The sequence below is a fragment of the Hydra vulgaris genome, chromosome 06 (genome assembly GCF_038396675.1).
Source record: "Hydra vulgaris chromosome 06, alternate assembly HydraT2T_AEP".
Taxonomy (NCBI): domain Eukaryota; kingdom Metazoa; phylum Cnidaria; class Hydrozoa; order Anthoathecata; family Hydridae; genus Hydra; species Hydra vulgaris.
The window spans coordinates 12,212,501-12,225,893 of record NC_088925.1 but is presented as its reverse complement, the minus strand read 5'-3'; the positions used below and the strand labels follow the sequence as shown (position 1 = coordinate 12,225,893).

The 13,393-nt window shown below is 29.1% G+C and overlaps 1 protein-coding gene and 1 long non-coding RNA gene across 2 annotated transcripts in view; one reads left to right on the top strand and one right to left on the bottom strand.

Moving 5' to 3' along the window:
* The window catches only part of LOC100210707 (cilia- and flagella-associated protein 74), a 114,809-nt gene that overhangs the window by 27,523 nt on the left and 73,893 nt on the right, over positions 1-13,393 (bottom strand). The window contains exons 27-29 of the mRNA XM_065799233.1: positions 7,790-8,040; positions 7,567-7,686; positions 6,448-6,557 (exon numbers count right to left, since the gene is read on the bottom strand). Coding sequence (XP_065655305.1) covers positions 6,448-6,557; positions 7,567-7,686; positions 7,790-8,040 — 481 coding nt within the window. The remainder of the gene's footprint in view (positions 1-6,447; positions 6,558-7,566; positions 7,687-7,789; positions 8,041-13,393) is intronic.
* LOC136081651 (uncharacterized) lies at positions 1,856-2,679 on the top strand. The gene is made up of 3 exons (XR_010638980.1): positions 1,856-1,989; positions 2,446-2,543; positions 2,648-2,679. It is a non-coding gene; the product is annotated as an uncharacterized LOC136081651 (long non-coding RNA).

The window sequence follows — 13,393 nt, the reverse complement described above, 5'->3', positions numbered from 1 at the left end:
ATATCAACAGTTGGAAATAAGGAAAAGCTTGATCTAATTGTAAGTATTGATGGTGCACCTATGTGCAATAGTAAAAAAGACTTCCATTTGGCCTATACTAGTTACAATTAACAGAAAAGGATCCTATGCTGTTGCAATTTGGCATGGTCAGGGAAAACCAAACAATTTGGATGAGTGCTTTGAAGATTTTATTCTTGAAATGAAAAAATTGCAAACTAATGGGTATAAACAGCTGCTGGTGACTATTAAAGCTTTTGTTTGTGATGCGTCTGCAAGAGCATTTGTTAAATGCATTATAGGGCATAGTGGCTATCATAGCTGTGAAAGATGTATGGCAGTTGGCACACAAAAACATGGCGTAAGATTATTGAAAACGACTACTTTACTTTGTACTGACATGGCTTTTAAAAATAATTTTTATAAAGAAGGTCACCAGCTTGAGAGTCTTTCTCCACTTGTTCAGTTAAATTTCCCAATGGTAACTGAATTCCCATTAGACTATATGCACCTTATATGTCTTGGGATAGTTAAAAAACTTCTAATAAACTGGTGTAAAGGTCCCCGATGTATTAAAATAAGTCAATCTGTTAAAGACAGTATTTCAAATGAACTCATAAACTTACGAAGTTATACACCATCCAATTTTCAACATAGACCACGCTCTTTAAATGAACTTGAGAAGTGGAAAGCAACAGAGTTTCGATTATTCTGCTTTATGCTGGACCTGTTGTTTTAAAAAGGAAAAATAAATAAAACTATGACTTATTTATTTCTCTTTCAATTGCTATGCACATACTGCTTTCTAATAAAATGGCCAAAAATGAATTGTAAGTGGCATTTGCTAAACAGCTGCTTATATAGTTTGTCAGAGAAGTACAAATTTTGTATGGGGAGATCTTGGTAACATACAATGTTCATAGCATGATTCATTTAGCTGATGATTGTGTTAACTTTGGGGAGAGTCTTGATCATCTATCAGCTTTTCCTTTTGAAAACTTTTTGGGTTGAATTAAAAAATGGTGCGAAAATCACATCAGACTGTTGCCCAAATAGTGAATCAATTAGATGAGAGAAAAAAGTTGGATATTTTTCTTAGAGAAAGGAATGGTAAAGAAATTTCTGCCCAAGTGGTAAATAAAAAGATCACATCAAATCTATGAGACAGAGTTTATTTTATTCAAGACAAAGGGTTTATTTTAGTAGAAGAGGTTTTGGTAGATCTTGTAAAATGCAAGGCTCTAAATCCTCATTCAGTTCGAAAGTTTTTTCCTGATTGTTTTGAAACATCTTATTTAGACGTTTGTTATGTAAATTCATTAGCCAACCTAAAAACAATTTTTCCGAAAAAAAAAGAACTTTTGAAGAAAGGCTTGATGATACCTGTTTAAAAAGGTGGTTATGCTTTTTTTGTGCTTAGACATTGTGATATTGCTTATGATCACTGATTTCTTGAATTAAAAACACAAACTTTGATTATACTTGCAGACCATCAATTTTTAAAGAATGTCTGTGCATGTGTCATTTTGTAAAATTTGTTGTAAATTTGTCAAATATGTAGTTCATTGAACAAATTTTAAGTGAGTTTAATGCATTTTAATTTATAAATTTTTTGTGTGAAACAAATACCTGGTATGTTTATAGAAATAATAAAATATTTACACTGGTGTTTTACATTAATAAATCTAAAAAGCGTTTTACAAAGTTCATTGTTTTTAATCTCTAATGTATTTTTAATTTTATTTTGTAACTTATATAAGATTGTTTAGAATTAAATTGCACCAGAATATTGAAATTTCATTTGCCATTGTTAAACTTTAAATGGACAAATTAAAGAAGTGGAAGTGATTGCTAAAAGTTGGATGAAAAATGATGGGAAATGCTTCTGGCTGCCATTTAAAAGTTCCGCTGCGATTCGCAAAGCTGTCACAACCTTGCAGGCATCAACCTCTGATTGGAAGATATACCCTGCTAGGATTTTATACACTACAGGTTTGCATATTACTATAAAAAAATGTAAAATAATTGAATTAGATATTGAACTGTATGTTTTGACCAGGGCACTGAAGAGGATAATCATGTGCTGGTGCAAATTTATTTTAGGCCTGCTTTACAATATGACTATAGTCTCATTTAATATCACTTATTTTAAATCCAATATTCCAATGGGCATTTGTTTAAATTATATGTTCTAAATGTCTTTAGAATGTTTAAAGAAGATTTCCAACGATTAAAAAAAGTTTTTTTAACTATGTTTTTAGTTTTTTTTTAAACTTTTAGTGTTTTTTAAAAACTAAAAAATTCATTAATTTTCATGGGTTTTTCATTAAAATTCATTAATTTTTATGCGGTGCACCAATTGCACTCCATTCTCATAGGGCCTGCTTTTGCCGCAAAAATTTCAATTACATCTTCATTAGATATTGATAAATGATTTTATGTACATAGATTTGTGTTTATGAAGAAGCTTAGTCACACTTAGAGAAAGCAGCAGATACTTCAAATATTGAAACTGACATCGAAGAGAAAAAAGGGACAAAGCAAAAGTAAATTTTACTAAAATTAGTTTTTAACAAATAAAAAATTTTGCAATAAAGAATTACACAAATCATGCACTTTTTTTGTTTATAAAGTAAAGTTTATATTAAAGGAGAAAGACAGCAATGACATTTTGTGAAAATGATTAAGATATTGTGATTGGTGATGAAGAACTATACGGAAGATACTATTTTGATAGTTCAAATAGCTAAAGAACATCTAACGTGATTCCAAATATAGCAGGTTAACTATTTTTGTAAAAGTAAAATAATGGTTTGTTAAAATAAAATGCTTATTTTTTTACTGAATTATAGATGTTTTTAAATCAATATTAACTCCCCATTTACACAGTGAAATAGCAAGCTTTTCAGTTGCTGAAAATAACAATGACTTCTCGAAAGAAATTAATCTATCTCAAGGGAAAATGATGTTGTCTTCAAATATATTGGTAAAAAAAAGTCCTAATGTTGCTTTTGTTCTAATTAAAATCTGTGTGCGTGTGCAGTAAAAAAATTAATAGAAATCAGAACTATATGTTATAGAATATAATTTTGTTGACAAATATTTTATAAATACATGTTTGTTGACAAGTTTAAATAAAAATCACTATATAATGTTTAAAAATTTTATTTAATTTTTGTATGTATAATTTATCTATACCTAGGTAGAAAATGGCTCTAAAAATTGTGTTTTGGATAAAGAGGATAGCAAAGAAAGACATTTGTCTTGCCAGGGTAAATTAAATAAAAGTTTTTTTTTTATTTTTCCCATTTAGGTATTTTTTCATGGTTAATTTTTTACAAAATATTTTACATAAATAATAATAATATTGTTTATTTTACTACATTTTTTTAAAAAGATTTTCAAAAAAGATTTGCGTTGAGTTAGATGGCAAAAATAGATAAAAGAGAAAAGTGATTCAAGAGTCAATTTTAAAAATCCATGTATTGAAATTAAGATAATTTCATTCATATAGAATAAACATAATATGTGTTCTGACCCTTAAGTAATTTTTATTTTTTTAATAATAGATAAGTTCTCTTAGTTGTTGTGAAGGTAATATAAATTGGCTTTTGCTTTTGGAAAGTTGTTGATGAGCGAGGACGCTGGGGCCTGTTTTAATGTCTCAAGTGGTTCATTGAAGATAAATTTTAAAACATACACCCTGTATCATATGATAGTGGGTAAGAATGGTTTTATGCATTTTTTTAGATTTTTTATTTCACAGGAAATATATTTTGTTTATCCTAGTCAGTCATTTATGTAACTATTTGCTATAATTTCTGCAGTTTGATTTTTTTCAAATTTGATTTGAATTTTTGATTTAGATGCGATTACACGACAGCATCATGATGCAAAAATTTGCGAATGTTATTCAGGCATTTCAAAATTTTTAAGTCAATCAGGAACACGACTCAATCGAAAAGTTTTGAAAATGAACAATGCTGCAAACACTAAATAAATTGTTTGAAAATGTAAATTTTGTGTTAAATTCAATAAAAAAACTTTCTTACTTAATGTAGTGCCTACTTTCTTTCATTATTCTTTTGAGTTAGCTTTGAATTGCTCTATCAATAACTTTTTTGCTAAATCCTTTATTTACAGCCTGTTTTTTACAAAACAAATTAAGATTTGAGCAATATGTATAAATTTTATATACAAATATTTTATATATATATATACATACATAATATATATATATATATATATATATATATATATATATATATATATATATATATATATATATATATATATATATATATATATATATATATATATATATATATATATATATATATATATATATATATATATAAATTATAAATCAGTAGAAAATCACTTAACAAAGTTTTTTTTCATTTAACACTGTGTTTTATAAATAAAAAGACTCATCAGAAATACTGAGTTTTTTATTGATGAGAGCATTTCTGATGAGTCTTTTTATTGATGAAATACAGTGTTAAATGAAAAAAAAATTTCTTAAGTGATTTTCTACTAATTTATAATTGCTCAGTTCTTTTAAGAACATTGAGCACTCTATTTTGTAGAATACATTTTAAAGTTGTTTAAATATATATATATATATATATATATATATATTTCGTAAACTGTTGATATATATTTTTTTGATATATGCATCAAAAAGCGATATCAAAATACCGTCGGCTATTATAAAAATCAGTGTTGAATCACCAGGAAAAAATGATTGTTGATTAAACGTTGAAAAGCAACATTCGATCAACGTTTTTTGTAAACACCATATCAACGTTGATAAGTGGCTAACATTTTGGACAAAAAATCAATATGGAATCAATGTTGACGAGAAACATTGAATCAACATCAAATCAACGCCTCATTTTTTAGCGGGTAGTTTAGAAGCCTAGGGTGTTAAATGACAAAAAATCATATAAAAATAACAAGAAAAAAGTTTCATATTTCTTAATTGTACAAAATCTTAATGCACTTATTCAATATGCAGTATCTTTATATATATACTATTATAAAAAAAAAACAGAAACTGTAAGAAAACATGGCTTCCATGTTTTAATGATTTTTTACTGTCTTATCATTTAAAATACACCAATCAATAACTGTTAGTCTGGAAAGTTGAAAATTAAAATGAATCAAAGAATCTTAGATATAAAAAAAATAAACTAACTTTATTACAGCTTGTGCTAATTCATTACATTTTATTGGTATTTTAGTTTTTACCATAAAAATAAACAATTTTCTCAATAAAAAATATCCTAATACTTTTATACTTTATACAAATTGACTTCCAACTGCAATAAGCAGCCAACAAGGCTGCAAACAACCAGAAATTGGTGGTAATAAACTCTAATAATTTAATTTATAAAATATTACAGAACATGTTAAGAAATTATCTTTATTTTGGCTATAAGGTTGGCCATTAGGATAAGCCTTGGTCTCATGATATTACCTACATAAATTGTTCCATTTCCTTGTCTAAATGGTTTAAATGTTCTGGTCCAGCATTGTTGTTTGTTGTGCCAATAGTAAACAAACAAAATAACACAATAAATAAATCAAAGATCAAAGTGTTCACATAACACAGTTTTACTCTTGCTTGTCTGACACTCAACACTTAAATTGGTTGAACAAGCATACCATTTAATTGATTGTCAGTTATTTGTCAAATTTCTCAATGTAACTATGCTCCTGCCCTAAAACCTTCTGAATTGTTACTTTAATCTGATTCAGAAAGTGACCAATTTACCTATGACGAGGAAGAGTGACAAATAGTCTTCACAGGCAACAATGTTTCCGATATTATCACAAAGTGTAACCTAAAAGACTTGCTATGTAAGTTTACCTTACCCTAAGATCAAAGCGATTTTCTTGAATCTCTTTTGAAAATTGAAATCTGCAAGTTGCAAAAAAAAAAAAAATTATAGTATATTGCTAACAAGCAATGGAGCTGTGCAACTTTTTTACTGAAGGAGAACTTTTTGACTGCTATGACATCAAGAGTTAACTTAATGCTTGTTTTCAGTCAGAGGACTGAAAATTATCAAGGCAGAGGACTGGAGACAAGATGTAAGGTGCTTGCTGCACAATCAAAAATTTTGGGTTAACATATCACCAAACTTTTGAAATTTATGACGATCTGAATAGAAAAATTTGTGGGTGAATGACATTAACCACTAAGCAATTACAATCTTTATTGATTGTTTATAAAACAATTGCTATCCCAGTATGAGTATTTCTTAACCAAATTTTGAATACATTAAAAATTAATTAATTCTTATGCATACAAAACTCTATAATATTGTATAAAACATACAAACTCTATGTTATATAAAATTCTATAAGTAAATAAAAAAATGGCGACTAAAGGAAACATTTTAATAAATGGCTTTCACAAAAAAATTTATAAAAAGTGTTTACCTATCAAAACTTTGCCAAAATTAACAATATTATCACGATCAGCTGAAAAAACCAAAAATGCAGGCCTGATTGATGGACAATGTACTTCAAGAAACAATGTATATTGTTTGCTTAATAAAAAAATCAATTATTAAAGATGAAAACAATAAATAAAAAAATATATACAATTTAATAAGTTTATTGTAAATAAATAAAGTTATTGTATTAATATAATTTAATACAATATACGACTTAAGCACTTAAAAAAAAAGAAAAAAGAAAAGATAAAAGATGAAATATAGAAATATGAAATAAAGAAGAAAAGATAAAAGATAAAAGAATGAAACCTCTCAAATAAAAAATACACAATAAAACCTCTAACAGGAATCGATATTAATTTATTATCAAATAGTAGTATTATGATTAAACGTTTATCAGTCCTCTCCAAACTTGATAACAGGGCCCTATTCTTTTCTAGTTCTCTTAAAATTAGATAATAGAGACCCATTGTCATTGTTAAATTGTTCACATTCTAAATATTCATTTTATGTCTACAAATTCAGTCATATTTCTTTTTAATATAAAATAACTTTTTTTTAATGAATGCAAAAAAAAAATGTGTAAAAGCATACCATCAAAATTTTTTATTATCATTTACTTCTTGTTTGTTTAATTCTGCTCACCAAATAGCGATATTACAGTCAGTTTATAATACAACTTATAATACAAAACTTTATAACTTTCTTTTTTAAGTTTTTAATTTATAAACTAATATAATACATCTAACTTACTAAATACATTATTCTAAATTTTAACTGATCAAATACATTAATTTAAATTTTAACTGATAAAATATTTTAACTTTTGCAAACTCATTTTAAATCTTAATAACTTTTTAATTTTCTATTATTTAAACAAATTTTTGTTTAACTAAAATACAAAAAAAAAATATTGGTAATTTTTTGAACATTAACACATGACCAAAAGATACAAAATGTATTGCAATATTAATAATTTATATCAAATATAAACTACTCGTATTACAATAAATATTTATAAAAGTTATAATAATTGCATATAAATAATAGTTTATTAAGTATATACTAATAAACACTACTATTAATAAAAATTATTACATACTATTGCTTGTGGTTTTCTTTTTGGCAGTTATCAGGTGCAATGAAACATGGTACTTTATAGATTGAAAAAGAACCCTCAAATGTTTTTTGGAGCAAGCTTTCTGCATTCTTCTCGAATAATCTTAAAAAAAAAACTATGTTGTGACTATAATGACAGCTTTCATATCATTTAGGTTTCTGTTTTAAATAAAAATTTGTGTTCAAGTATATTTTCAGAAAACAACCTGCGATCGGAAATAGGTTTGCTAGAAGTATTTACTGACAAAGGTTTTTTTTGTTCTTTTGAATCGCTTTTCTTTTCTTTTGGAGTTGTACCTTTTCCTTTTTTTTCTTTCACAGCATTTTCTAGTTGAGCAATTTCAGCCAAATTTTGTTTCTCAAGCATTGTGGCTTCTTCTTTGAGTAAGTCAAGAGCTTTCTTCTCAATTTCATCTTTATCCAGCTTTGGGGCAAAAGTTATATGAACTACACAGTGCTAAATAACAAGTCAATAGTATATATATGCATACATGCATACATACAAAAAAGCAAAAAAGAGGGGAAAAAGAAAAAAGAAAAAAAGTTATGAAAACACATACTAAACTCTGTAACTCCTTTTTTAACTATTTAAAAATACTTTAAAGCAAAAAAGTTATTAAAAAAAAACAGTTTTAATGTTGTAAGGGTCGTATAAACCTATAATTAAGAACTTTGATAATGCTAAAGTGTATTTTTTAATATTAATATACATGGTTTTTTATTAACCATTTATACTTTTTTTCTTACATCATTGATTGTATCGTTTTATTTATTGTTTTTAAACATTAAATTTTTCGTTTCGACTGTCACGGTTGCGACCAACACGATAAAAAAACATTAAAATGCTTATAAAACTTTAAGTAATAACTATAAAACTCAGCATATAATAACATCAATATGTGCTAAATACACACACTAAATGATTTTTTTTTTACCATACTGTTCGCTGCATTAAGCTTGACAAAGTTGTTTTGTTCAGATGTGGTAAAAAGTAAGCATTATGACTGTATTGCTACGTAGAGTTAATTTTCAAAAAAAGTAAAAGACTTTAATGCTGTAACTTTTAGGTACTAAATTACATGATAGTATTTCAAATTTCTGGAAAGTTGTAAGTCGTTTCCATTTTTGAATTATTTTTAATAGCTTAAAGAATGTCAAATGTTACAATGTTGAATTGCCCATATACATATACATATATACAGTGGCGGCACAAAGTAAGGACAAATACAGCAGAAATTAAATCACTGCAACTTTTGTCCAAATAATTACCAGATGAAAGCATCATAGCTACATTTATTGATCTCTGTTGTGTTGACACGTCAATATCTTTGCACTTCCTGTTTACCTTAGCAACAAGCACATGCTTTTTTAGATAAATTAATATAACACATTGGAAAGTTGTTTATCATATTTTAAGCATAGGAAACAAGACAGTAGAGGTAAGTGATGTGCCTTCATTGTGATATTAATGTCATCATTATTAATTGGTAGAAAATATGTGTTCATTGTATTACCAATCACATATTGAGTCAGTATATACCATTTAAGGTCATTTAAGGTCATCTAAAGCTCGATATGGTTACTGAGAACCAGCAGTCAAGGGTAACTATTGAGTTTTAAGGTTTTCTCCACCAAGTTTTTTTACTTTAGCCAATTTTTTTGTGTTTTATTAGCATCTGCTTCCATTTTGACAGCTTCACTATCAGTATTAATATTATTTTGTCTGTTTTAGTTTAATTTAATGATCTAATATCAGTATTTTTGGTTGTGGAAAAAATGGTAAAATATCGTCGCTTGTCCCAGGAAGAGCATCTCCGTGCTGTTTTCATGGCAGAAAATGGTGAAAATTATAGTAAAATTGCAACAATTCTTGGTTCTACTGCAAGCCGCATCTGGAAAATTGTTAAGAAATATCAGAATTCAGGTTCTACAGCAGGCAAGGCACATTCCGGAAGGCCAAAGAAGACGACGGCTCATACCGATCGGGTGCTGGTCCACATATCACTTCAGGATCATCGCCTGACTGCACCACAACTAAGCCGGAGACTGTCGGAGGAACATGGAGTTAATTTGGCCTCCAGAACTGTGTGGAAGAGACTACAAAAAGCAGGATTAAGAGGGTGTGTGGCAGCAAAGAAACCTTTGCTCTCTGCCGCCAATGTCCTGCGACAGTTGGTCTTTGCCAGGGAGCACAAAGACTAGACTGTCGAGGACTGGAAAAACGTTTTTTTTTCCAATGAAAGTTTATTTCAACTATTCTGTGGGGCAAAGAGACTGATTGTTAGAAGAAGAGTTGGTGAAAAGTTTAAAAAAAGACTGTATTGCACCAACTGTGAAGCATGGCAGTGGTAGTGTTATGATTTGGGGGTGCATGTCTGGACACGGGGTAGGGCAGTTGTATCGGTGCATTGGGTCCATGAACCAAGGCCAATACATTGGGGTGCTTCAGGACTCAATGCTACCATCTGCTGATACTCTGTTTGGACAAGGAAATCGGTTTATCTTCCAGCATGACAATGCGCCATGCCATAAAGCAAAGAAGGTAACCAATTTCCTTCGTCAAAATGGTATGGACATGCTCGACTGGCCTGCTCAGAGTCCAGACATGAACCCCATCGAGAATTTATGGAGTGTCATGTCTAAGAGCATTGAGGGAAAGAAACCATCCAATTTGGATGACCTGTGGGTATTGTTACGAGGCGCGTGGAACAATATTCAACAGACAACAATCGATGGTCTTTTTGCCTCAATGCCTAGCCGTATGAGGTGTGTGATTAAAGCTCGTGGATACCATACCAAATATTAATAAAACAATGTTTATTTTACATATGTATTCACTCTGTATGTAGTGTTCAATAATTTAGATAAGAAAACATACATCTCCTAAAATCTCTTTCGTTAGAACCTCTTAAATGTAAAAAATGCTAGATTCTGTCGGATTTGTCCTCACTTTGTGCTGCCACTGTATATTCATATGTATATTTGTATGTATATATATATATATATATATATATATATATATATATATATATATATATATATATATATATATATATATATATATATATATATATATATATATGTATATGTATATGTATATGTATATGTATATGTATATATATATATATATATATATATATATATATATATATATACATACATATATATAAGGATCCTGTGAATCAGCATTTTTGGCTTCGAATCGAATCTCGAATCAAAGCAGCACTTGATTCATGAATCAAATTGAATCTCGAATTAAATCACCGGTTTAAGAATATCCCAATATAAGTTTTTTTTTTATCTCTAACTCTTACGATATTAAACTACACAATGTAATAAGAATGTTATTCAAATAAGCTCTTTTTGTTACTTTAAGCCCAAATTAACCTTTCTGCATTTTTCTTGGAAAGGCTATTGCATTTAATGTTGATTACTCCTCCTCCTACAGAGTTAACGCAATCTGATGAACAATTTGTAATTTGTACAGCAAGAAGATCAAATACAACTTTAGATAATAAAGGAAAAACATGTTTATTTTTCCAGCAAAAAAAAAGGATAACCTAAATATCCAAATGTTTTTTCTTTGGTGTTCGCAGTAATTTCAAATTTTAATTGCTGATCTAAAGTTCTTTCTCAGTAGGGTACTCTTAGAAACGTATTCAAACATTTTATCTCCATTTGTTTTAGATGAGAAATTTGTTCCCTTAAGTCGAATTTCATCAGGAATCATAGAAATACTTAAATTGTGATTTTTTCAGATACCATTAAATAAGATTCAACAATTTGCATCTCTGCCAAGGTAAACATGCTGATTTAAATTGAGGGTCTAAGAAAGTAGCGATAAGAAAAACATCTTACTTAATTCAAACCTGATTTCCAACTGCATAAAAAGTTTATTAACAAATTTAGTTATCTGTCTTTTATCCAGTGAGCGAAAACAATTTTTCAAAGTTGTAATGCACAGAAAACTAAACAAATGTTCACATTTTTTTTTGCATGTAAAATAGTAGTGGTTTCAGATACTACATTTAAAATAGGAGTGGAAATTATTAATAATTGCACTTGTGTTTCAGTTAGACAAGTCGGTGGCACTTTCATACAGTTTTTTTTCTGTGTGCGCTCAACTAGAGCAAGCTTTATAAAACCACGATTTTTTTAAATCCATCTCAATAAGTTAGAAATGCTGTTAACTTGCATTTCCACATCAATTAGAGGTTTTAGCACTTCCTTAGAAATCTGATACTTGTTGATGCTTGTCATGCCTGTCTGTCTAATATTTGCTGCCCGACTGATGATGAGTGAAAAATTCCAACTATTTTAAGAGCTTTTTTATTTTTTTTAAACATCTTCGCTTCCAACAAGAGCAAGCAACCACTAATTAAAGTTGGAAGTTACTGGAAGAGAAAAGATGAAGATTGTAGAGCAAGATAACGATTGACAGACAACTTAAGGAATTGCAAATTATATGAATCAGGAAAGCAAGATGAAGGAAGCCAATTCCAAAGAACTGGTGTTTAAGGAAAAAAACTAGACGAATAAGAGTTTTTGGAGGATTAGACTTAATTAAATGACAAGTAACACGAGAATGAATTTTAGTAGATGGCACAAGAGACGCTAGCACTTTAGAGCAGTGCCCACTATAGTATTTGTAGAAAAGAGAAAGAGCAGCAACACTATGACAATGTGATAATGGTTGGAGGCCGGCTGCAAGAGCAGGTCCAACTATGTTTACAATGTGTTTTTGCACTTCTCTAAAAGAGAAAGGGCATTATTAGAAAATCCGCCCCAGATATGGCAACAGTATTCCATACAAGGCCGGATTTGAGATTTATAGAGATAGAGAATAGAATCCAGAGTAAGAAAGTGTTAAGCACGATAAAGACATGCAACCTTAGCAGATGCTAACTTTGTAACTGATTTGATATATGGTTTCCAAGAAAGATCGGAAGTAAAAGTTAATCCTAGAAGATGAAGAGTGGATGACTCATCAACCACATTACCGTTCCTAAATATAGGTAGATCTAAATTATTGCAATAACGATTGGCTGAAAAAAATTGAGTTTTATCTGAATTGAAGTTCACCAGCCAATGTGAGCCCTATGCTGTAGCAGAAGTGAGATCCTTTTCAAGCTCAGATGCCCCCTCCAAGCAATCAGAGAGTGTTAGCTTTTTATCATGACAAAAATAAACAGTAGTATCATCAGCAAACAATGCCACTTTGCTTTGCTAATTAATGTCACAAAAATTGGTTGGTTGTGGATAGCTGATTTCACACAAAGTTGGAGTTTATGAGCACAGCAGCCTAGCCAATCAATTCCAAGAAGTTTAGGTGCGCACAACATACTAAGAGTAGTGTCATAAAATATAATCTGAAGTTAAGTCAAATTTTGACAGGGCGTTTAATATAATTTCTTCAGCAAAAGTAACTTTGTGACAAACATTTATTTTTTGTACTTTTTGTGTTAAAGCTGTTTTGTACTTTTTTGGAAGCTACTATATAGATCATCAATCGTATCAGCCAAATTTTAAGACAAAGTTGTCAGGTGTGTTGGATGGTATTGCACTTGAGTAAACAATGAGCACAAATTAATGTAGCCGGATTCAGAAGCTGTCTCAAATGATCTTCCATCTTCAATTATAAATCTAAGCACTGAACAATCATACTTTTTTTTAATAACTGGATCTATTTAAGGTCCATTATAATGTGAGTTAAATGAAGAGCCTGATGATTTTTCAATTTTGTTACCAGAATTCTTTTTTTTTGTAGCAGATGCGCGCTTTTTAGATGCTTCTTCATGTAGCTTTTTGTG